The following is a 25,625-nucleotide window of genomic DNA, read 5'->3' as shown; positions in this document are numbered from 1 at the left end:
ATCGATCACATCAAACTAGATGAACACACGCACGCGAAAAAGCTCGTGGCCAGGGGCACGTATCGTGCCCTCCTTTTTCTGTTTATTCTTCAATCTCAAATCTGCTGTACAACTTCTGATTACAAAGTGCGGCCTCAACGTGTATATATACACAGCTAGCCGAACCGAACCAGTGCAACCTAAACCGAGTCCAACCGGACTACAACTCCTAAACTAGTACTACTCATGGTAAAACCTCTTCGAAACGTACTGCTAGCTAGGACACGAAACTGACCTGGACTAGAACTAACGCAAAGTTCTACTAACGCTAGATAAAAACGACTACGACTACACGTATATGACCTATACTACTAGCTAGCACGTATAGGACATTAGCTGCCTAGTAAATCCTATACGAACCAGGACTTGACAGTAATTAATACTTTGATACTAATCAGACTAACGTTAGGGCAAGATTATTTCCAACAGTCTCCTTACTGGACCAGCAAACTCTACGTCTAGACAAAACATAAGCCAAGTCCATAATCTAAACAAGTGCCTTGCCTACAGGATGAAGTTCCGGGCATTAATTAATGGATCAACAATTGAAGAAGGTTTGTGCATCAATGAATCAACAATATATCACCTGTAAGTACCAGGAAGTACATTTCAACCAACAACTGAATAAGCCCAATGGCTGCATGCCTGAATGGCAGGGCATCACAAAGAAACGAACTCACCGAAAAATAGCAACACAAAATCACATGAAAATGCACAATGTCTGCAAATTAACCAGTTAGGGACGATTCGATAGCATCAGACTCAGACATGGCATGGACGAATGACCATCTAGCTGACTAGCTTCTGTAGCAACTTGCATTGTTCAATACCCTGCTCTCTCCTTGCTGGACCAGCAAACTCTACGTCTAGATAAAACATAAGCCAAGAATTCATAATCCAACTAAGCGCATTGCCTACAGATAGATCATACATGGACAAATAACCATAGTCTGTGCGTAGTTTAGCGGAAGACATGGAAATGATGTGCATCATGATCGGAACATATCAGCTGTAGCTAGCACCTTGATCAGCTTCAGCAATCAAAGGGATCACTCTTGGAGAGATCGGATGCCACGCGGAAGCTCCACGGGCTGCCCCCCTTGCGCACCAAGATCATGAATTTCGGGTCTCTGCTGGCACGCTTGGTGCTGCAAGCCAGAGGTTTCAGCTTCTCGGCCACCCCCTCCTTTGAATCATCTGCCAACACGATAACCATGTTTTGCAGCAGCTGTGCTCTCTCCACGACGAACCTGAGGAATGCAAGCTCACTGCGGTAGCCACGGAAGTTCTTGAACACCACCTTCTTGATGTGTGACTGCAGGCACTGGAGGGGGCCGACATCCTGCCAGAACTTGAAATTCAGCTTGCCAGTGGGCTCATCAGCTTCAGCAGACTGCGGAATCAGCGTTCAACAAGTTCGATAAGGCAACGACCATGCAGGACACAATCGTCAGATAGACAGATACTAAGGCCAAATGAGGAGATTGGGAATGGAATGCTCACCATGATATGCAATGTCTGGACTTTGGGAAAGCATCTCAGGAATGTAGGCAGCGCTTTGGTCTCCCTGTGCATTCCAAATCGCACCCTTAACCCCAGGATCTTGACACTTGTAACGGTGGTGGTGGGGCTCGCCTTTGTCCCAAACTACAATCCGTGTGCAATTCCACATCAATCACAATGAAAAATATGTGCATATGGAGTTATAGTAGGAATAAACATGGTAAGTCGGCTGAAGAAATTATTAAGCTAGTAGCAAGACCTCGATGACGGTGTTGCGGATCTCGAGCACATGGATGCTTGGCTCCAAGTAGCCGAGCACCTTGAGCGCCGGCGTGTTGCCAATCTTGACTCTGGTGCGGAAGCTCTTGTCGAAGCAGGCACCAGGGCAGTCGTTCCACAGGATGAGGCGCTCGAGACGCGGAGCGACGGCCACGTCGAGCCCGTCGGCGATGGACATCCAGAAGAGCAGGCAGCGGAGGCTGCGGCTGCGGACGCGGACGTTGCGCGGCGTGGCGTAGTTGAGGATGAGCGCGAGCTTCTCCAGCACGGGGCTGCGCTGCAGTAGGCTGTCGAGGTCCTTGTCCTTGATGTCGGTGCGGCAGAAGCCGAGCTCGAGGAGGTGCGGGAAGACGTGCGCGCCGCGGGGGAGGTGATCCGTGTCCGGGAACTCGTCCCAGAGGCCGAGGTAGAGGCGGCGGAGGGAGGCGACGCGGAGGATCTCGGCGGGGAGGGTGTTGTCGAGGATCCATCTGGGGAAGTTGACGAGGACGAGCTCCTCGACGGCCTTGGCGGCGAATAGGTGGAGCCAGCGCACGAGCGCGCTGCCGCCGCGGGCGGCCGCGTAGTTGCAGACCGTGGTGAGGTGGACGGTGCGGAAGGGTCCCTGGTGTCCGGAGAGGATGCGGGAGACGGTGCTGGTGAGGCCGCGCCAGTCGATGAGGCCGTCGTGGCCGTGGCCGTCGCCGACGACGTAGTCATGGAAGATGTCGACGTCGACGAGGACGAGAGGCGTGGACGACCGTAGGCGGCGCCAGCGAGGGGAGATCGCTGCGGTGCGCGCGGCGTCCTTGACGGGGAGGCGGGAGACGATGTTGGAGAGCAGCGCGTCGGGGAGGCAGCTGATGCGGTCCTCGCCGCCGCCGCCGCCGCCAGGGAAATCGGAGGAGAAGTCGGCGGAGAGGCAGCTGTCGGCAGCGGAGGATGGCGCGGAGGGGATGCAGGAAAAGATGGCCTTCATGATGCCGTCCATGGTGGCTGCCATCGTCGCCGGCCGCGGCGGGAGGAGACGAAAGAGAGGGTTTTCAGAAATGAAGGAGGGGAGCAGGTGGTGGAGGCCGCGCACCGTTTTGTCGTTTTGTGCTAGGCAACAGGGAGTGTAGGGTTTGGTCGCCTCGCCTGCTGGGCCGAATGTCCGGGAGTGAGTATCAATGGGCCCATCAGACGATTTTTCTATTTTGTGTCGGAAAAACGGGCACTAGAGGAAGTACTGTTATACTCCAGCTGCTACACTAAAATACTCTACTTGAACCTGAACTAAGATGTATAGCTGGATAAATCTTTCTGAACGTCGAACATCACCAGCTGCTACATGAGCAAATATGCAACCCTACTTGAGAATTCGTTCATCTTTAAACTTCAAAATACGAGTAGCATAAACCTTTGGCGTGGAGCGTGTGAACCACAAGTCAGAATTGATTAGGTCTCCACGAAGCTTTCCTGTACCTGTTTCGAATTTGGCATTTCACGTGGTTTTAACTTGCCAATCACTTCCTCTTATCAAGCCAGCAACCACAAAAGGGGAAACAACAAAGTTAGAATTGATTAGGTCTCCACGAAGCTTTCCTATTCCTGTTTCGAATTCGGCATTTCACGTCGTTTTAACTTGCGGATCACCCCCTCATATCAAGCCAGGAACAACAAAAGGGGGAACAAAAAATACAGTTACACATGTCAACCTGTACCCTTAAAATTACTCCGTATTTGAAAGGGGAAATATTTCGAGTTAAACACAGAAGGAGTATGGATATAATTAACACATACTAAATCCATAGTACAATATAAACGGCACACACAGCATAAGGTTCACAAGAAGAGATTGAAATGACTAGTCTTTCGAAAGATCTACTCCGTAGCTCTTAATTGATTTGATGAAGTCCTTCATATGGATGATCCAAGATGAACAAAGTTTGTCCATGCAGTGGCAGTCTTCGATCGCAAGTGGAAGAGCTAATACAACCACCTGAAACATAGCATATGTCACTAAGGCTCAACTCGACAAATTATAATCCCAAAAAATATTAGCCATAGCTAGAAAACCTAGTTTTCTTGAACACGAAATAATTTCACCTTATTTCACAGCACAAAAAACAGATTAAACAAGACGAACAATGTATGGAACAGAGATAGTATGTTCACTATTTCACAATTAGGTAGCAGATCAGATTAAAACTAATAATATTCTTAAATACTATCATATTTAACTTGCAGTTTCATAGGTAGTTTGAAGGTGCAAAAACCAAGAGAGCAGTAGATCAACAATTCTTATGAAATTGTGGGCTGCATGGGATGCACCGCTCCAGACGCGGACCAAAAAACAAAGTGAGTTGATCTGCCATCAACAACCAGAATAGTACACACATCAGAGGCTGCGGGTGCCAATACAAACATGGGGATTCTTACTGTAGCTGATGAAATGCAGTGATCTCAGGAATAGAGACATTGGAGAGGACTCCAGGCCATTGTGAAGACAATGGGTCTCATATGTTCGTGTGATATATGGCTACTAGGCTGATGCAGTAGTATTAAACAACGAACATGTCCAGGTGTGTATTTTGTTACAACCAAAACAGGTTTACTTGATTGATGACTTTAATATGCCAATTTTTATAACACAAAAATGCATGAAAATTCAATTATCAATGGTTCTCTTGAGTCACGAGCTAAAAAGCACGGACACGGGGACGGAAAGACGGGGATACGGATACGGGGATACGGCATTTTCTAAAAACAGCCATTCGGGGATACGGCTAGTATATATAAAATAAAAGAAATATATGCCATGTAATATAAAGTTATGACAGAAAATTAATGAGAAAGAGATCAGAAAAGATAATACTGCCCCATTTGGTCTCTTTTATCAATTGCTTGATTGATTATCGTCCCCATTGTCAAATAGCCCAGTAAGTACATGATAAATACGAGCTAACAAGGCTCAGATGGCCACGTAAATTGCAACAAACTTTGCATTTCCTCCACGGGCCACGGCTACCAACGGGAAGCAGCAGCACAACCAAGCTTCTCTACATAAGCCCATAGATAATACCCACTGTTGATTGGCAACTGTTCCACCGCTCCCAGATGCCATGCTACCTAGAATCGATGTGGAGGAATGAGGAGAGGCTGAGGAAGTCAAGGACTGATACATAGATGAGGATCTGCCGAGGCTGCTGGATTACATGCGGTACTGGAGGAGGCGGTCGCCGGTCGAATCCCAGCGGCGTCCAGTCCAGGCAGTGGCGGCTTCGATCCAGGAGGCAGCATTGAGCCATCGACAGGGGAGGCAGAGTGGCTCGTGCGGTCGTGCCCTAATAATTGGTTTGGTGTCGGGCCGATGCTGTGTTGTTGGGCCAGGCCGTATCCCAAACGTGTCCCATATGTATCCCCCCGTATCCCTTTATTTTTTTCAATTTTTTTAATTCGAATTTCAGGGATACACCATAATTCGCGTATCCCACCGTATCCCGCCGTATCCCCGTATCCCGCCGTATCAGGACGGCAGGTCGGCAGTTTCTGCCGTATCCGTGCTTTCGAGGTCACGAGTACAGTGAAGGTAAAAACAGTAAGGTACTGTATTAAGCCTTTAACAAAAACAATGACAGCATGAGGATGCAGACACCATCACTCTCTTGCTCCTTACAGAAGTTCAAAATTATGATATGACACACTAAAAAGATGATGAACTGTCAGAAGAAAAAATGCAGAGACAGAATATGTAGTAAGTACTACAATTCAAGGTAAATACAGTACCATACATTGAGCTTCGTATTTTACAATTAACATGTCCCTCACTTGTATACTGATGATCACAATAATGGATGTTGTGCATAACACATAAGTTTCACAGTGAACGTTTTACAAAATCGAATAACTGGATCATTTGACACCAAGAAGCACATTACTAGTATATTATATCAGAACAAGCACTGATCACAAAACAAAATATGGAATACCAACTGAGCAGAACATAGCTGGTGAATAGTAACAGGAGGTAGGTAGGGAATATCTATATCAAAGCAGAGAAATGCAAGGATTTATTCACTATAAAATAAATGTAACTAGTAAAGTTTCATAGTCTGTCTTAACAAAATGCAATATACTGTTATGAGATGCAGATTTTGGCAATGAGAGAACCATACAAAATTAACTCACAAAGTAGATGACAAGCAAAAGAGCAAGTCCTGTGAGTACCTCGAAGTTCAGCAACCAAAGGGGTCACCCTGAGACATGTCACTAGCTCTTTGGAAGCTCCAAGAATGGGACACATCTTGCTTCTCCACCACCACGCTAGCGTCTGCAGAAACACACCCTTCTGAAGATAAACGACTTAGCACAACATCTCTAGAGCAACCATCATCCAAGAGAACACGCATCTCCTCCAACATTTGGGCTCTTTCCATGATAAACTTCACAAATGCCAGCTCAGTGTCCTCTCCTCGGGCATCTTGGAAGACAAACTTCTTGATATGTGAAGTAACACACTCAGTGTGGCCTACTTGTTCCCAGAAGTCCACATCGACATTGCTTGGTGATTCAGAAGGAGACGACTGTATTTCAAGCAAGTGAACTAATGAACTCGAAATGCAAACATAGACAAAAACAAGATTACAAGAATGGTGACGTGACTGGGAATCAATACCTTGATGTACAAGGTTTCTAGGCATGGGAAGCACTTAAGCAAGAGGGGCACTAGCTTCACTTGCTCCTGGACTCCAAACTGCACCTTCAGTCCCAATGTCCTCAGGGTTCGAACCATCGCATTTGGTTTCACCTTCATCCATATTCCATCCTGCAATGCATCGAAATGTAATTATGCAACAGAACAGTACCAACTAATTGTGGGAAATAAGATGATCTGAGAAGAAGAATCAGGCCACCTTGATGACAGTGGGGCCGATCTTGAGCTGATGCAGTCCAACATCGAAGTAGCCAAAAACTTTCAGCCTCGGCGCATTGATGATCTTCACGTGAGTAGATGCGCCGTCAATCGGCTCCAACAGCAACCGCTCCAGGTTGGGCGCATCGTCGAGGTGCACCTCCCTGACCATGGACCTCCACACCACCACGGACTGGAGGCTCCCTGACCAGATGTGGACGTACCTTGGGTAGTCCTGTGTGAGCACGATCGCGAGGCTCTCAAGCTCGGGGCAGCGCGGGAGCATAGCGTGGAGCTCGCGGTCCTGCGTGGAGCAATGGACAATCCCGAGCTCCTGCAGGTTGACGAAGGCCGGAGCGAGGCCGGAGGTGTCCGGGAACTGGCAGAGGCCGAGCCAGAGGCGGCGGAGGGCGGCGCATGCGAGGAGGCCGGGGGAAGGACGCCACTCGCATTCTTCGGACCAGGAGCCGTGGACGACGACGAGGACCTCGACACTCTTGGATGCGAGGGAGGCGAACCAGGAGTCGAGGACGTCGGGTTCCGTGGAAGCGAGGTGGTCGGAGGAGAGGCGGGCGGAGGCGACCGGCCCCGGGTGGGAGTTGAGAGCGGCGGTGACGGCGGCAGGAGCCATTCCAGCGTCGTCGAGGTGGAGCGGAGTGGAGGCCCAGAGGCTGCGCCAGCGGGAGGAGAAGGCGGTGGTGCGGGCCGCGTCCTTGGTGGGGAGGCGAGAGATGATGTTGCGGAGGAGCAAGTCGGGGAGGCAGCTGATGCGGTCGTCGTCATCGGAGGCGGCGGAGGAGGACAAGGATGTGGTGGGGGAGATCGGGGGAGGCGGAAGGTAGGAAAGGACGGCGGCGAGGGTTTCTTCCATGACGGCGGTTGAGACGACGGAGGGAGACGGCGGAGTCGGCAGAGATCTGGGGCAGCGGGCAGGAGTAAAAGATTGGGCCGTATGGAGGTTAATTGGGTGTAAAGGCCGAGCTCCTATGCTTTTGCGGGCCACACACTTCCATGGGCCATCCCTGTTTGGGTAAGAGATTGGCATACTTTCGTCACAAATACAGCATCTGTTTATTGTCAAAAAAAAAATAGAGCAACTGTTCCCCAAAAATAAATGAGCATCTCCACTCGCGTTCCGTAAACGGCTTCCGAGAAAAGCGCTAGATTGTTCGGTTGAGAGGTGCCACGTTAGGAGCACGCATGTTCTCAACGGTGTTCCCCAAACATGTCTCCAAACAGATATTTCGAGCGAAAAAATTGTAAATTGAAAATGATAGTCGCTTTCAAAATGAGTAGTTCAAAATTCCCGCCATGATCATCACGTTCAATATTACCAACCGGGTCAAAAAAATAAAGCCTAGAAGAACGGAATGGGTTGTCTTGAGTCGTCGGTGGTGGCTCTCTAGTTGTCGATGGTTGCTTCGGTGTCCAAAACCACGACCTCGTTCTGTTCTGTTGTCATCAGCGATGGCGTAGCCGTCGCAGGTGAACTCGCCGACGCTGATGCAGTCGTAGACGCAGCAGCAACTGCCACCACTGGTGCCGATGTCGCAACAATTCAATCAGCAATCTCTTGCATGATCATGTCGCGGTAATACATGTGTGCCGCCTTTAGCTTGGGGTCCATTCCCGACATGCCGATGGTCAAGATCATAAAGTTCTCTCTCCATTTTTTTCATGGTGACTCTCTCCTTCTCGATCACAATTTTGCTCTTCTTGCTTCAACAACAAGGTGTTCCACCTCTCGTCGCTCGTCACACCATAGAGGAGCTGGTTTGGCGAGACATTGTGCGAGGCACTTGTCAATCGACGATTGCACCATGTCGGATGACGCTACTTCAATAGTGGTGGCCTCGTCCGCCTTGTTTCCAATAGGGCGCCCCGCCGAGGTTGACAACAACGCTTCAAGAACAATGACGAGTTATTTGTTCTTCGCCAATTGAATGCGCGTCAACCTCTAGTTCTCAACATCTTTGAGCTTGGTGTAGCAATGCAACAAGTCGAATTGTCGGGGCCCGTGTTTCGAACGATATAAGGCTAGAGCATGGTCCAACTAATCAAGAAAGTTCAAATATATCAATGCATATCCCATTATAAACGCACTCACAAAAGTGACAGATGCACACTTATGTGGTTGATTGCATTTGTACCGTTCTTCGGCTTTTGTTCAATGTCCGCATGATAGCCTTGGAATGTGTTCATTATCGCTTGTATGACGTTCCACCGGGTTGACATAACCTTTTGACTCATATTCATTACCATTGTGGTGTGGTCCTTTTTGATGATCTTACATTCATCGAACTCCACTTTCATCCTCGCTCAATAGGCACCATATTTTTTTTTACTGGTGTCGGTGATCGCATCAATGCTCACCCTCGCCCGAGAGTCGCACAAACACTTATCTTCTAGCATCTTCCACTTGGGGCCACGTGTACCCATCGATGTCTTCTTCTTATTGCCTCCCTCTATCGCGTCGCCCTCTTCTTTGTCATCTTCGCCGTACACTTCATCGCCCTCTTCCTAGTTCTTCCTCTCACTCGTTGTCTTGTTATTCCTCATCTTCCCCCGCCTCTTCTCCCCTTGCGTTCACATAGACTCTATCGCTCATCGGCATTCTGTCAACAAACGGGTGGCCGCCACCGACCTTGAAAATAAGCGAACCCCTATGCCCTGTGAAGGGAACACTAGCATCATCGTCGTGCGCTTGTTGACACCGCTACTCGCGCGTCGGTGAGAACATGGCGTTGGGGTTGAACCCGATATGCGGCAGGGACGTAATGCGGCGAGAACCTCAGCGTTGTGGTGTCTTTTTCGTTGAAGAAGCCCGTCTTGGACGGGGAGGCTCTCCCCGGCATGTGCATGGTGCCGCTCACCGTGCCGCTCCATGGGCTCCCCCATCCCTGTCGGCGGAGGCCGTCAGCGCCGCTACGTGCACCGCATTGGTGACCGTCGATGCCTTCATCTGGCGGCTACATGCGGACCTTTCCGTGTCGCGATCTCAATCCTGCGTCGTACCATGTCTGCCTCCCAAGCTTCTTGCGACCATGATTCCGGCTTCGTCTTCGGCAGTGGCGCCTTGCACGGCTTGTGGAAGGGTGATACGTCTCAAACGTATCTATAATTTTTGATGCTCCATGCTTGTTTTACACCAATTCATATATGTTTTGTTTACACTTCATTGTACTTTTTAATGATTCCCGGCACTAACCTATTATCAAGATGCCACAGTGCCAGTTCCATGTTTTTTGTTGTTTTTTGTATTTCAGAAAAGTTGTACAGGAAATATTCTCGGAATTGGACGAAACAAAAGCCGAAGTCAATATTTTATCGAAACAAAGACGAAGTCCAGAGGGGGGGTCAAAGAGGCGCCACAGGGCGGCCAGACCACCCCATGGCGATGCCTGGACCTGGCCCGCACCTAGGGGTGGTCTGGGCCCACCAGGCGCCCCACTGACCTGAATCCTCCGCCTATTTATACATCTTCTCGGGAAAACCCTGGATACCCGAGCCTCCATCCACGAAAAGTTCCATCGTGGCCGCCATCGCCGAACCCATCTCGGGGGGTTCTGAAGCTCTTTCCGACACCCTGTCGAAGGGGGAAATCATCGCCAGAGGCATCTACATCGCCATGCCCGCCTCCGAAGTGATGTGTGAGTAGTTCATCCCTGGATTATGGGTCCATAGCAGTAGCTAGATGGTTGTCTTCTCCACTTTGTGCTTCATGTATCGATCTTTTGAGCTGCCCTACATGATCAAGATCATCTTTATGTAATCTTATATGTTTGGTTTGCTGGGATCCGATGAATATTGGATACTATGTTGAGATTGATTATATATTCATGTCATATGTTATTTGTGAACTTGCATGCTCTCCGTTACTAGTAGAAACTCTGGCCAAGTGGATACTTGTGACTCCAAGAGGCGGTATTTATGCTCGATAGTAGGTTCATGCCTTATAACTTCTAAGATTGTAGATGTGTTGTTGCTACTAGGGAGAAAACAACAATATTTTATCCAAGGGTAATTCTATTGTTTACTTTACACACATTGCTTAATGAGATAGTCTGTTGCTTGCAACTTTATACTGGAAGGGGTGCGGACGCTAACCTGAAGGTGGATTATTAGTCATAGACAAAGTTGGATTACGGTATATATATTATTTTGTAATGCCTAATACCAAATATCATAGTAACCATCTTGTCATGTATGGTCGATATTCTGTCAATTGCCCAGCTGTAATTTGTGTTAGAGATATGCCCAAGAGGCAATAATAAAGTGGTTATTATAATATCTTTGTGTTTATGATAAATGTTTGCATACCATGCTATAATTGTATTAACCGAAACATTGATACATGTGTGTTATGTAAACAACAAGGAGTCCCTAGTAAGCCTCTTGTATAACTAGCTTGTTGATTAATGGATGATCATGGTTTTGTGATCATGAACATTGGATGTTATTAATAACAAGGTTATGTCATTGGTTGAATGATATAATGGACGCACACCCAAATGAGCGTAGCATAAGATCAAGTCATTAAGTTCAATTTGCTATAAGCTTTCGATACATAGTTGCCTTAGTCCTTCGACCATGAGATCATGTAAATCACTTACACCGGAAGGATACTTTGATTACATCAAACGCCATTGCGTAAATGGGTGGTTATAAATATGGGATTAAGTATTCGGAAAGTGTGAGTTGAGGCATATGGATCAATAGTGGGATTTGTCCATCCTGATGACGGATAGATATACTCTGGGCCCTCTCGGTGGAATGTCGCCTGATTAGCTTGCAAGAATATGATTGGATCATAAGAGATGACATACCGCGGTACGAGTAAAGAGTACTTGTCGGTAACGAGGTTGAACAAGGTATGGAGATACCGATGATCGAACCTCGGACAAGTAAAATATCGCGAGACAAAGGGAATCGGCATCGTATGTAAATGGTTCAATCGATCACTAAGTCATCGTTGAATATGTGGGAGCCATTATGGATCTCCAGATCCCGCTATTGGTTATTTATCGGAGAGGAGTCTCGACCATGTCTGCATAGTTCGCGAACCGTAGGGTGACGCGCTTAAGGTTCGATGTTGCATAAGTAGATTTGAATATGGTATGGAGATGAAGTTTGTTCGGAGTCTCGGATGGGATCCAGGATGTCACGAGGAGGTCCGGAGAATAAGCTTCATATAAGGGAATTTGATTTCTGGGTTTCGGAAAAGTTCGGGATTTTTCCGGTGGAAGACTGGAAGGTTCTAGAAGGTTCCGGAGGGGTCACCATGGGGCCCACGACCTAGGAGGGCTAGCATGGGCCGAGGGGATGCTCCCTGGCCTAATGGGCTGGGGGCACATGCCCCCCAAGGCCCAGGCCGGCCAACCCCTAGGGTTTCCCCAAAACCCTAGGGGGGATCAACTTGGGGGGGAGGAAATCTCTCTCCCCCCACTTGGCCGCCGCCCCCCTAACCCTAGATGGGAAAGGGGCCACCCCAGCCGACCTGGCCCCCTATATAAAGAGGGGAGGGGGTGGCCGGCCACCATCCCCATCATTGTCCCCTCCTCTGGCCGCCTCTCTCCTCCACCATATGCTGCTCTGGCTTAGGCGAAGCCCTGCAGTTTTTCTTCCTCCACCACTACCACCACGTCGTCGTGCTACTGGAACTTGGAGGAGATCTACCACACCTTTGCTGCCCACTGGAACGGGGAGAGGAAGGGCTTCATCGACACCATACGCGCGACAGAGTAAGGAAGTGCTGCCGGATTGCAACACCGGGGACGATCGTCTACACCAACAACGAGATTAATCTCGTAAGCTTTGGAATCTTCGAGGGTTAGTCTCATCTCCATCTCGTTGCTTCGATCTTGTAGATTAGATTTTGGGTGTTCCATAGATTAGATCTTGGATTTATTCATCTTTGCGGTAGGAAATTTTTTGTTTTCTATGCAACGAACCCTGATGACCCACAAGTATAGGGGGTGTATCGTAGTACTTTCGATAAATAAGAGTGTCGAACCCAACGAGGAGCAGAAGGTGTTGACAAGCAGTTTCGATGAAGGATTCACTGTAAATGCTCACAGACAAGTATTCAGGGGGTTTTGATATAGCAAGCAAATAAGTACGAGTAAGTAAAATGCGAGGGAAATAATTGCAGCGAGTGGTCCAATCCTTTTTAGCACAAAGGACAAGCCGGTTTGTTTACTTATAATGACCAAACGTTCTAGAGGACACACGGGAATTTAGTCTAGCGCTTCCGCTTCATATAGCTGATTAATCTTCATTGTTTTGATAAGTGTTGTGTGGGTGAACCTATGCTAATGTACCGCCCTTCCTAGGACTAATACATACTTGTGATTATACCCCTTGCAAGCATCCGCAACCACAAGAAAGTAATTAAGATAAATCTAACCACAGCCTTAAACTATGAGATCCTGCTATCCCTCCTGCATCGATATACCAACGGGGGTTCAGGTTGCTGTCACTCCGGCAACCCCGCAATTAGCAACCGAATACAAGATGTATCCCCCTAGGCCCATAAATGGTGAAGTATCATGTAGTCGACGTTCACATGACACCACTAGAAGAATAACACCACAACTTAAATATCATAACATTGAATACTAACCAACATAATTCACTACTAACATTTAGACTTCACCCATGTCCTCAAGAACTAAACGAACTACTCACGAGACATCATATGGAACATGATCAGAGGTGATATGATGGTGAATAACAATCTGAACATAAACCTTGGTTCAATGGTTTCACTCAATAGCATCAATAACAAGTAGGAATCAACACCGGGTGAGTTTCCCCTATCAAACAATCAAGATCAAACCCAAATTGTTACAGCGGTGACGAGGTGCAGCGGTGGAGATGGCGGTGATGATGATGGAGATGATGACGATGGTGATGGAGATGATGTCCAGCTCGATGACGGTGACGACGGCGTCGATTTCCCCCTCCGGGAGGGAATTTCCCCGACGGATTCCTGCCCGCCGGAGAGCTCTTTTCTCTCTGGTGTTTTCTGCCCCGCAGAGGCGGCTGTGACGATTCGCGACTATCCTCTGGGGCTTAGGTTTTCGGGACGAAGACGTACGCGAAGAAAAGGAGGCGAGAGGGGGCTGTGGGCCCCCTCCTCACATGGCGGCGCGGCCAGGCCTTGGGCCGCGCCGGCCTATGAGGTGGGCCCACCTCGGGTCCCCTCGGCTCCCCCTTCTGGCTCCCTTCGGCTTCTGGAAAAATAGGATTTTTCATATAATCTCCGTCAACTGTTGATCTTCCGAAATATTGCATTCTGACGGTGCTTTTTCCAGCAGAATCCTGGCTCCGGTGCGCGATCCCCAAATAATCATGAAACATGCAAAATAGATGAAATAACATAAGTATCTTCTCCAAATATGAAATATATCAATGAATAACAGCAAATTATGATATAAAATAGTGATGCAAAATGGACGTATCAACTCCCCCCAAGCTTAGACTTCGCTTGTCCCCAAGCGAAACTGAACTCGGTAAACAAGACCACATGTTTATGGAGTGAAGAGTCGATAAATAAAATACGGACAAGAAGCATCATATTAATTCACACAAGACATTCTAATAAACAACTTCCTCATATAATTCAACTTGAAACAAGTGGAAGGTAATCACAAATAAAGGTGCATAAGGAATCATAATTGGTGATGGCAAACTTTGTTCTTGGTCAGAGAACAGTATACTTATCTATTGAGCAGCGCTCTCATATTAAAGCTTATAATAACTTGCATACTCAATCGTAGTAATCTCCTCATAATCATCGATAACTTTCAAAGCTGTATTCATTCAGATAAAATTTGTACTAAACAAGGAAAAATAAAAGGCATAATGAAATAGATCACAATATAAATGGTTTGATCACAACAACTCAAATGCTTGCCTGAGATGGAGGGAAATAGGTTTACTGACTCAACATAAATTAAAAGACAGGCCCTTCGCAGAGGGAAGCAGGGATTAAATCATGTGCTAGAGCTTTTCGAGTTTTGAAATCATAAAGAGAGCATAAAAGTAAAGTTTCGAGAGGTGTTTGTTGTTATCAACGAATGGTAGCGGGTACTCTAACCCCCTTGCCAGACAGACCTCCAAAGAGCGGCTCCCATGAAGGACGTCATCTCTACCAGCAAGGTAGATCATCCCTCTTCTCTTTTGTTTACACATGTACTTTAGTTTATTTAAGGATAACACTCCCCCCCAACCTTTGCTTACTCAAGCCATGGCTAACTGAATCCTCGGGTGCCTTCCAACAATCTCATACCATGGAGGAGTGTCTATTGCAAAATTAAGTTGCTTACTGATGAATCAGGGCAAAACATGTGAAGAGAATTATTAATGAAAGTTGATTAATTGGGGCTAGGAACCCCGTTGCCAGCTCTTTTTGCAAAATTATAGGATAAGTGGATGAAGCCACTAGTCCATTAGTGGAAGCTGCCTAACAAGATTGAAAGATAAAACACCACACACTTCCTCATGAGCTATAGAACATTGACGCAAATAAGAGGTAACAGCTTTTGAATTGCTTAAAGGTAGCACATGAAGTATTTACTTGGAATGGCAGGGAAATACCACAAAGTAGGTAGTTATGGTGGACACTGATGGCATAGGTTTGGTTTAAGGGTTTGGATGTACGAGAAGTATTCCCTCTCGGTACAGGTCTTTGGCTAGCAAGGTTAATTAGCAAGCATAAGAGTCGAGGGAAATAAACAAATATACATGTGATAGAAACAATCATGCATCTTACTTGTAAGCACAAACAATTTTAACTTCAGAATACTAAGCTAAGAACTAACAAGAAAGATAATAACATATCTACATGTATTTCCTCTTCTCTACTTAAAACTCAAAGTGTTGTTGCTATTGACCAATGCTAAGTTTGTCAAAACCAAATAGATTTACTCAATGCTCCCAAAGTGATACCCCTACTAACAACAAGATCAATCATATAATAGAGATTGCAAACTAAAATAAGATGTGCAATATGTAAATGATAAGACTTCTCATTAATATTCCATAACGATAACTCACACCAAGGGATACATAGATAACCAACTAAAGGGAGATATTTCCATACCGCAACACATCTTATATGATAACTTCCCTACTCATGATATGACACTACTTGAAAGTAAAAAGGTAAAAGATAGTGATGATGTGATACCGCGGCACTCCCCCAAGCTTGGAACAAACCAAGGGGATGCCAATACCGATGATGAATTATTCCTTCGGTGATGATGGTGGATTCTTGACAAGCTTCTCAACAAGCTCCTGAAGCTCATCAATCTTGTACATGAGGTTGCGGATCATCTCCGAATTGTGCTCGACGCGGTTAAGAAGTATGTCCGACGGCGAGTCCCAACTCTTGGAGTTATTTCCCCATTCTTCAGTTTCAGGCTTCATCCTTCCTGCACTGTTAGAACGATCTATATCCCAATTGCTAGGCAATGCTGCCTTGGGAGTCCTTTCAATTTGATTATTGTAAATTAGATTGCGGAAGGGGTGGTAAGTGCCTGGAGAAGATGTCTTTGGAGCTAGGTAGTGACGTGGAACTCTTCCTCCGGTGCGAATTCTTGCGCTCCTCTTTGCACTAAAAGGGTTCTCCACCACCTCGATGCTTGCAATGGTAGCACGCGGGTATGCGCACGAGTCTTCCTCCACTTCTTCATCTTCTTCCTTGACGCTCTCGTCCACCTCTTTCCACTTGGGATCTTGAATATCTTTGTCGTCGTGGTGAACAGACAGATGCCATAGGATGGCTTAGATTGGGGCCGAATGGACGCTAGAGGATTCGGGGGAGGGTTTGCGATTAGATGGGAAGAACTTCCGGATGCTTTCCTCAAGAACACAGCCAAGGGCCGGTATACAAGAAGAGAGACAAGAGGAAGAACTCTTTACTAGATCGCTGGCTTCATTGATTTCAACATAATTACAAGTGCATGAACACAAGCTCTATCGTCTAATCTCCTCTGTGGACACGCGCCTGTAAGAGGCAGTACCCCCTCTCCTTATATAGGGGAGAGGGCGGCTTACAGAACAAGGAACCCTAATGGCATCTTTGACTGGACAAACTACTTTACAAAGCTACTTTAATCATGGATGACGCTGGGGTCCTCTTTAATCAGGAACGCTGACGTCCTCCGGCTTCTTTCAGCGTCATCTCTCTCTTTGGCGCCAGGGCTCTGATTAAAGCCACTTTGCTTAGCTCATCCTTGTCTTCTTGCTCTGAAGAGAATCTTTGACCAGTCCTGCCGACAGGCCCTTCTCTCTGGTATCTTCTTTACCGGGTTCCGGCATACCCCTTGGAGATGCCGGCTTAGCTTCACTTAGCCCAAACTCCTACCTTTGTTTCCGGTAAGAATATTAAACCGGTATCTCGATGGCTCAAACCATCCGGTTTGGCATGCCTTTGGCATACCGGGGGTTATCCCCCCAACATTAGTCCCCGAAGCTGGTATAGTCTGGCGGATTCTATCCTACAGACCATGCCAGGTTTTCATCTTTTTAGGATACCGGTTTAATCTCTCCGGCCTGAGCTTGGATCCGGCATCTTTGCCCTTTTTTGTCTTTTCTCTCTTTGCAAGGCATCTTCCGGCATCTCTTTTCTCCGGTTTCATTCGCATTTACTCTTTCCTCGGCGAAGTCGAGAATATTTTGGGCCCCGTGATGCTGTCCAGGACTGGCGCGTGGTTGACGAGGGAGGAAATCCCTGTTGTGTAGCTTTCTGGTCCCCGGCAACGGCGCCAGAAAATAGCTTGATGTCTACGTTCCCCCTCCTTTCCTGTAGAAAGTGTTGGGCCTCCAAGAGCAGAGGTTTGTAGAACAGCAGCAAGTTTTCCCTTAAGTGGATCACCCAAGGTTTATCGAACTCAGGGAGGAAGAGGTCAAAGATATCCCTCTCATGCAACCCTGCAACCACAAAGCAAGAAGTCTCTTGTGTCCCCAACACACCTAATAGGTGCACTAGTTCGGCGAAGAGATAGTGAAATACAGGTGGTATGAATATATAGTAGCAGTAGCAACGGTGCCAGAAAATAGCTTGCTGGCGTGTAGTTGATGGTGGTAGTATTGCAGCAGTAGTAACACGGTAAGAAACAAGAAACAAGCAGCGATAGCAGTATTTAGGAACAAGGCCTAGGGATTACACTTTCACTAGTGGACACTCTCAACATTGATCACATAACAGAATAGATAAATGCATACTCTACACTCTTGTTGGATGATGAACACATTGCGTAGGATTACACGAACCCTCAATGCCGGAGTTAACAAGCTCCACAATTACTGTTCATATTTTAGTAACCTTGTAGTGTAAGATAGATCAACAGATTAAACCAAGTACTAACATAGCATGCACACTGTCACCTTCATGCATATGTAGGAGGAATAGATCACATCAATATTATCATAGCAATAGTTAACTTCGCAATCTACAAGAGATCATGATCATAGCATAAACCAAGTACTAACACGGTGCACACACTGTCACCTTTACACACGTGCAGGAGGAATAAAACTACTTTAATAACATTGCTAGAGTAGCACATAGATAAATTGTGATACAAACTCATATGAATCTCGATCATGTAAAGCAGCTCATGAGATTATTGTATTGAGGTACATGGGAGAGATGAACCACATAGCTACCGGTACAGCCCCGAGCCTCGATGGAGAACTACTCCCTCCTCATGGGAGCAGCAGCGGTGATGAAGATGGCGGTGGAGATGGCAGCGGTGTCGATGGAGAAGCCTTCCGGGGGCACTTCCCCGTCCCGGCGGCGTGCCGGGACAGAGACTCCTGTCCCCCAGATCTTGGCTTCGCGATGGCGGCGGCTCTGGAAGGTTTCTGTGGGTTTCGTCGAACGTATCAGGGTTTTCGATCCAGGGGCTTTATATAGGCGAAGAGGCGGCGTAGGAGGGTCGAAGGGGCGACGACACCATAGGGCGGCGCGGCCAGGGCCTGGGCCGCGCTGGCCTATGGTCTGGGGGCCCAGTGCCCCCCCCTCTGGTCCTTCCCGGGTGTTCTGGATGCTTCCGGTGAAAATAGGAACTTGGGCGTTGATTTCGTCCGATTCCGAGAATATTTCGTTACTAGGATTTCTGAAACCAAAAACAGCAGAAAACAGGAACTGGCACTTCGGCATCTTGTTAATAGGTTAGTTCCAGAAAATGCACGAATATGACATAAAGTGTGCATAAAACATGTAGATAACATCAATAATGTGGCATGGAACATAAGAAATTATTGATACGTCGGAGACGTATCACCCCGCGCCTGTCAGTGACATGCGCACTGTTAACTGTCGCGCCAGTGTCAGTTGTCACTTCGCTTCGACTCCCGCGCGGTCATTAAATGCACCACTGCGGATCCCACTAGCCACTTGGGATCCTGTGTGCGCTCCCGTGTGGCCTCCCATTTTCTCGCGTGTACCTTTTCGCCACGTGGCAGCCCGTGGTGCGAACCGTCGCGGGCCGCTTCGCCTCGCGGCCCAGCGGTTCTCGGCCCACCTCCTCTCTCCTTTATAAGGACAACCGCCTCTTCTTCTTCCTCTTCTCGCATTCCCCAACCTTCATGCACAGTGCTCCTCGCCTCTGCGCCTTCGCCGCTCTCCGTCCGCCGTTCGCTTGCTCGAGCTCCGTCGCCCGGCGAACTTACGCCGTGCTTCCGCCGGACCTCGTCGTGCGGGAATCTTCTGCAGCACCTTCTTCGAGGGCGCTGCATTCTTGCCTCTTCGTGACCTTCTTCGCCTCGCCGTCGACGGTGCTTGTCGGCGGCCATAGGTCCGCTCCTTCACCGGCGAACATCTTCCTCAGCGACTGCGCCGCTCAAGGTTAGTACCAATCTCACTTTGCTCGCCATCTGCTTGCTTTCTAGATCTTGGGTCTACGGTGTTCTTATTTCCTCTTTTTCTTTGGTTTTCTTCTTACTCGTAGATCTTCGCGCGGGGTTCAAGTGTGGGATTTCTGTTTTTTCGCCTCCCAAACCAATGTCTGACGAGGAATCTTCCTCCGCATCTTCTTCTTCCCTTTCCGTTAAGCGTCGTAGACAATCTCCCGGCGAATCCACGGCTTCAGATCCGATGGATACCGATTCCGGCAACCAGCAGGAATCTGGTAGCCACCAAGAGTCCGGTGGCCATCTAGAATCCGGTAGCTTTAGCCAAGCTTCTAGTAGCTCTAGCCAATCATCCGGCGCGGAGCCTTCCCCAATCACTCGTGGAGCCTGGATGGGCTCCAATGTCACTGAATACGAGATCGATTGGTTATACCGGTCCCGCAGGATTCCGGAAGGAGTAACCTGCCGGATTCCCGGTGACGAAATCGAACCGGACCCCAAGCCCAGTGAACATGTTGTTTTCCTTGCTCATTTTGAGCGTGGCTTCGGCCTTCCTGCCTCACCTTTTTTCCGGGAGTTCTTAAACTTTTATGAACTCCAACCTCACCACCTTCCTGGCAATGCCATCTTCTACCTCTCTTGCTTCGCCACCTTCATGGAGGCCTACATTGGCATCCGTCCCACTCGTGAGACGTTTGCCCGCTTCTTCTGTCTGCGGATTAATTCCGTTCAGGGCAAGGAAATTCCTAAGCCCAAGCCGCCTGTGGAGTGCGGGTCCTGCATCGTTGGCTCCCGCCAGGGGAGTCCTTTCTTTAAGTTCACCGGCCTCGAGTCCTGCCGCGCCTGGCAAGGAACCTTTTTCTATGTGAAGAACAACGACCGCGCCAATCTTATCGATCTTCCTCCGTTCCAAGTGGGGCCTCCTAGCAGAGCCAATTGGAGCTACAACCCGAAGGCGGATCATGCCGAAACCAACCGGGTGGTACGCTTCATGGCCTCTTTGAAGAAGGAGACCAACATCTGCTCGGATGATATCATCCGCACCTTTATTTCGCGTCGGGTGCTTCCTCTGAAGCGCCGTGTGCATAGGATGAGCGAGATGTACGGCCCTGGCGATCCTACCAAGATCACAGGCCGTCCCCTTAGCAAGAAGGATGTTGTTCGTAAGGCTAAGCAGATTTGCCAAACTGCTATGCCATTTGACTGGGAATGGGGCCTCCTTCCTCTCAGCACTACTAACCCTCCGACCCAAGAAGTAAGAGGTTATGCAATTGGGGTTGTTTTTGCCGGTAACTTTCTGCTCTTGTTAACCCTCTTTTTTCATGTTTCAGGCCAAGGACCGCTTCCCCCTCATCCAAGCAGAGCGACGCGGGATCTGCGTGAAGCGCGCCCTTGATTCCTTCGACCCAGATCCCTACATTTTCTGGAAAGATCTGAAGATGGGCAAGACTCCGGCTGCGCGCCTTGGCCGGTCTCCACCGAAGCCAACCGGGTCCTCCGATGACCTGACCATGCTCGAGGTATTTTCTTTTCCGGTTTCTTATACTTTTCCGTTATTGCCTTCTTGCGAATTTCTTCTTAGCTATGTTTAACTTGTAGATCCACGAGCGCGTGCCGCCCTTGGACGCCGAGGCCGGCTCCGAGTTTGTGGACAAACTCGTGGCCCAGGGCCAAAAGAATAAACAACCGGCATCTGATGCCGGTTCCAGCCAGGCCCCTCCCTCCAAGCGCTTCCGGACTGAGCCCTTGGGGGAGAAGGAAGTGGGCATGCGTCGCTACAAGCGCAAGCAGATGCCGACTGCCTCCGGGTAAATTTTTCATTTTCTTGCTTGCCTCTTTTTGCCAAGTTCTTTTTCCGGTTGCTTTTCTCCAACTATCCTTCTTTCTTTCTTTCAGCCCCGCGCTTAAGCTTGGCTCAAGGCCATCGGGCTCTGAAGGTTCCGCAAGGACCTCAACCCCTCCTCCTCGCTCAAGCCCGGCACCATCTGGTGCCGGCAACACCTCTGCCTCCCTTTCGGGGGGCAAAACAAGTTCGGGGCGTGCGGCCCCTTCATCATCAGATCACCGCACGGAGGAGGATCTTTCCTTCCTCCCAGAGAAACAGGATACCGGCGCTAGCAACATCGGCGCCGAAGAAGAAGAAGCTGCCGGGCGGGCGGAGCCTTCGGCTCCTCCCGTCCTTGAAAAGACGACAACTTCCGCGCCGGAATCTTCCGCGCCGGAAAGTTCCAACCCGGGTGATGCGCCTAGCGCTCCCCCTTCTCCACGAACCATTCTCATGCCACCGTCAGGTGCTCCTCGCATCAAGCCTTCCGGGGCCGCTCCTACCGCGCCGCTGCCCAAGACCTCCAAACTCATCAAGGGGAAGGCGACGGCCTCCAGCGCCCCTTCCGGCGGCCAGCAACCCCTGGTGCTGCACGTCTCCAAGGCCGCCAGAGACACCGCCACGAAGGCCACCGGCCTTCTTGGCCGTATTACTGAGTTCCAGCGCAGAGGCCGGGACCTGGGGCATCTTCTGCCCTACGCCCAGAAGTGGAACGCCGCAGACATGACTCCGGCGACCCGCGGTTTGGGCAAGGACAGGTTGCCGGCACCTGACCCTGTTGGGGACCGGTCTTCCGAGGAGCATTTCATGCGGCTTCGCAGCGCCGTGAAGGAGCTCGACAGCGCGTGGTACGATGCCACGAACAACTTGATGGTACGTTTTACTAACTTTTTTCAACTTTTTCCGGTTTCCTGCTTCCGGATTTGTTCTATCCTTTCTTTAGTTTCATTCCGGTTTCTCTCTTGTCTATCTTCCCAGTCCCCGAGTTTTGTGGTGAGAGCGCAGCTTTTAGCACAAAACTTTAACTTAAAAACTTAGTGCGAAACCGGCACTGCCAGTCCCCGAGTTTCGGGTTAAGGACCTTGTTCTTAGCACAAGACTTAGCTTAAAACTCGCGAAACTAGCACTGCCAGTCCCCGAGTTTTGGGTTAAGAACCTTGTTCTTAGCGCAAAACTTAACTAATCTCTCTTTCTTGAACAGCTCACGGCTGACGCTCGGAAGGCCCTCTTTGAGGAGCTTCTATGGGAGCATCGGGAGCTCGCTGAGGCACATGATAAGTGCCAATGTAAGTTTTTGTTCTACCGGCATCCTTCTTACCGGAAATCTTTTTTCCTCCTAACACTCGCGATTTCTGCTTAACAGTGATCCCGGAAGCTTCCATTGATGCTCTCAGGGAGCAGCTCGCCGCCGCCCAACGTATGATTTTCTCCTTTCTCCTGTTAACTTGGTTTCCTTTTCATCTTTACTAGCATAACCTTGTTAACACCCTCTTTTCCGGGTTGTAGGGGAAAAGGACCAGCTCATCCGGCAGCATCAGGAGGAGCTGAGCGCCCACAAGACCAGCTACCAGGAGCTCAAGTCCCAGTTCATTCAGCTGGGGCTTGATCATGCTAAGGCCCTCAAAGCCGCTGAAGCTGATGCAGCGGCCAAGATGGATGAGGCGCTGGAAGATGCCGGCAACGCCAACTCGGTGTTGCTAGCTGAGCTGGAGGAGCTGGCCAGGGCCCAGAAGGTTGCCGAGGGGAAAGCTGCGCGGCTGGAGGAGGAGCAGAAGGAGTGCAACAGGCTGGTGTTGCAAACCGACACGCTTGCCTATCGTAAGTCCTTTGCCTTTGCGCTTTCTTACTACTGCTCGCAAGCCTTTTTTCTTCCGACCGCATTTTCTTTCAGTTGCATTTTTCCTTCCGGTTGCATTTTCTTCCGGATTCCTTTCCTTAGCCTCTTTCTTTCTCTGCACAGGCCTCTTTTCGGACTCTCAAAAGTATGATGTCAAGAAGGTTGACGAGCGCCGCACTGCCCAGGGCCAAGCGAATCTCGCCGTGCCATGGACGCCTTATGACCATCTGGTCGCGCTGAATGCGCGGGTGTCTCACATGCGTGCCATAGATCGCAACTTATCTGACATTCCTGATGTAGCTACCCAGCTCTTCAGGACTCTGTGGCCTGGCGAGGAGGTGCCGGATACTTTCTCCCTCATCAGCGATCGTCTCAAGGGCGCCGGCAAGAGGATCCGCGAGTGGTAGTGCTCTGCTGCCCGCGCTGGAGCAGATTCTGCCCTCCGCGTCGCTTGCTCCTGGTACCCGGAGCTGAACCTGGATGCCCTTACCGGAGTGCGCGAAGGCGCAGAAACCGATCTGGACCCGATTCTCACCGCCAAGCGGCAGGATTGTGCGTACCACATCGCGGAGTACGCCGACATGTGCACCTTCATCCCTCCCCCTCCTGACGTCAAAGATTATCTTGATGAGGAGGAGGATGAAGCCGAGGAGGAGCCTCTGGATGACGCTGGTGCTGGCGACGCCCCTCCCGAAGCCCCCGCTGCCTGATTACCCTCCTGAAGATTTACCTTGTCATGTTGTTTAGTCATGCGTGCCTTAAAACAATGTCCTATTAAATTCTGCCCCGGTATGCCGGGGCTTATGATGTAAAACTTAAAGTCCGCTTTTGGTTGCTGCACAACATTTTATGCCGGTAAGTTATACCGGTAGTTAATTATCTTAAGCTTGTCTTAGCATATTTGCTTTTGGTTTTGCTTTTATCCTGCACTGCAAAGATTTCCAAATTGTTTCCGCATCCAATTTGATGCACACTTGGTTCTTTTGCCTTGGCTCTGCCTGCCTTCTCTGGGCGTTCTTTGGCGTATGAGCACAAGGTTCTTTCACCAAACAAGCATTTCCTTGAACTTAGAAATAACTTCGAAATTTTGCAAAAAACCGGTTTAACCGGGGTTAGTCAAATTTTCCGGATTGTTCTCTCCTGCTCTCCCTCTTCGCAGTTCATGTGCTTATCCCCTACTGGTTTATCTTGCTTGCCATGAAGCCGGGTTGCGGACAGCAGCAGAGTCGAAGACTCCGGTAGGATTTAGCACACTACTAAACCGGAAAGAAAAAACATTCAATAAGCAACCGGTAAACTGAAAAAATAAACAAGTTACATGCAACTTAAGTTGGGGTAGCCCCCGAGATTTATTCAAGGTTCCGACATCTTTTATTCATAGCATGTAAGGTACAAAAAGGAACTTCTTACACCACAGCTTCAAGAGTAGAAAGGACGCAACAGAGCTACGTTCCATGGACGCTTGCTCTCCTCTCCGGACCTGTCCGCCTTTCCTTTTTTCCACTCCTGTGCATCGATCAAGTAATATGCATCATTGTGAAGCACCTTGCTTACAATGAAGGGACCTTCCCATGGTGGTAAAAGCTTATGCCGGCCTTCAGTGCGCTGCACTAGGCGTAGCACCAGATCTCCTTCCCGGAAAACTCTCGGGTTAACCTTCCGGCTATGATAGCGTCTGAGATTTTGCTGGTAAATGGCTGTTCTTGCCAAAGCCAGCTCTCTTGCTTCTTCTAGCAAGTCCACATCATTTTCTCTGGCCTCTTTGACCTCTTGCTCGGTATAGAGCTGTACCCTTGGTGAATCATGAATGATGTCAGTTGGTATGACCGCTTCTGCTCCATAAACCATGAAGAACGGAGTGTATCCGGTAGACCGGTTTGGAGTTGTTCTTATACTCCACAGTACTGATGGTAGCTCATCGGGCCAACATCCCGGTGATTTTTCCACCGCATCAATGAGTCTTGGTTTGATACCGGAAAGTACCAAAGCATTCATTCTTTCCACTTGGCCGTTGCCTTGTGGGTGTGCGACTGAGCACAAATCCAACCGGATGTTGTTGTCCTCACAGAACCTTTTGAACTCACCTTGAGCAAAGTTGGTTCCATTGTCAGTGATGATGCTGTGCGGGTATCCATACCGCAAGATGACATATTTCAAGAACTTCACCGCTGTGCGCCCATCACATTTTGCGATAGGTTTCACTTCTAGCCATTTGGTGAATTTGTCCACCATAACCAAGATGTGAGTCATGCTGCTCCTTGCAGTTTTGAATGGGCCAACCATATCGAGGCACCAAACGGCGAATGGCCATGTTAATGGTATTGTTTTTAAACCAGACGCTGGGGTATGATTTTGCTTGGCGTACCTCTGGCACCCGTTGCATTTCCTTACCAAATCCTCAGCGT

General features: G+C 48.8%; 2 protein-coding genes across 2 annotated transcripts; both read right to left on the bottom strand.

Moving 5' to 3' along the window:
- Positions 1-726: 726 nt before the first annotated feature.
- Positions 727-2,876, bottom strand: LOC127342817 (F-box/LRR-repeat protein 13). The gene is made up of 3 exons (XM_051368829.2): positions 1,802-2,876; positions 1,543-1,686; positions 727-1,432 (listed from the first exon to the last, which is right to left on the bottom strand). Exons 1-3 carry the CDS (start codon positions 2,801-2,803, stop codon positions 1,073-1,075), a joined length of 1,506 nt encoding a protein of 501 aa, XP_051224789.1. The 5' UTR covers positions 2,804-2,876; the 3' UTR covers positions 727-1,072.
- A 592-nt stretch (positions 2,877-3,468) lies between these two features.
- LOC127342816 (F-box/LRR-repeat protein 13) lies at positions 3,469-7,661 on the bottom strand. The gene is made up of 4 exons (XM_051368828.2): positions 6,696-7,661; positions 6,458-6,607; positions 6,010-6,365; positions 3,469-3,781 (listed from the first exon to the last, which is right to left on the bottom strand). The coding sequence occupies exons 1-3, from the start codon at positions 7,563-7,565 to the stop codon at positions 6,018-6,020; spliced, it is 1,368 nt and encodes a 455-aa protein (XP_051224788.1). The 5' UTR covers positions 7,566-7,661; the 3' UTR covers positions 3,469-3,781; positions 6,010-6,017.
- Between the last annotated feature and the right edge of the window lie 17,964 nt (positions 7,662-25,625).

This window comes from Lolium perenne, chromosome 3, assembly GCF_019359855.2.
Source record: "Lolium perenne isolate Kyuss_39 chromosome 3, Kyuss_2.0, whole genome shotgun sequence".
Lineage (NCBI taxonomy): Eukaryota > Viridiplantae > Streptophyta > Magnoliopsida > Poales > Poaceae > Lolium > Lolium perenne.
The sequence above is the reverse complement of the archived record's forward strand: the minus strand, read 5'-3'. Positions and strand labels throughout refer to the sequence as shown.

What these genes read in the sequence shown, in the direction of transcription:
- LOC127342817 (XM_051368829.2), bottom strand. Translation starts at nt 2,803, where the DNA reads ATGGCAGCCACCATGGACGGCATCATGAAGGCCATCTTTTCCTGCATC. An exon ending in TCCGCAACACCGTCATCGAG is followed by an intron (nt 1,687 to 1,801) that starts GTCTTGCTACTA and finishes CACGGATTGTAG; the next exon opens with TTTGGGACAAAGGCGAGCCC. An exon ending in TCCAGACATTGCATATCATG is followed by an intron (nt 1,433 to 1,542) that starts GTGAGCATTCCA and finishes CTGATTCCGCAG; the next exon opens with TCTGCTGAAGCTGATGAGCC.
- LOC127342816 (XM_051368828.2), bottom strand. Translation starts at nt 7,565, where the DNA reads ATGGAAGAAACCCTCGCCGCCGTCCTTTCCTACCTTCCGCCTCCCCCG. An exon ending in TCGGCCCCACTGTCATCAAG is followed by an intron (nt 6,608 to 6,695) that starts GTGGCCTGATTC and finishes GATGCATTGCAG; the next exon opens with GATGGAATATGGATGAAGGT. An exon ending in TAGAAACCTTGTACATCAAG is followed by an intron (nt 6,366 to 6,457) that starts GTATTGATTCCC and finishes CTTGAAATACAG; the next exon opens with TCGTCTCCTTCTGAATCACC.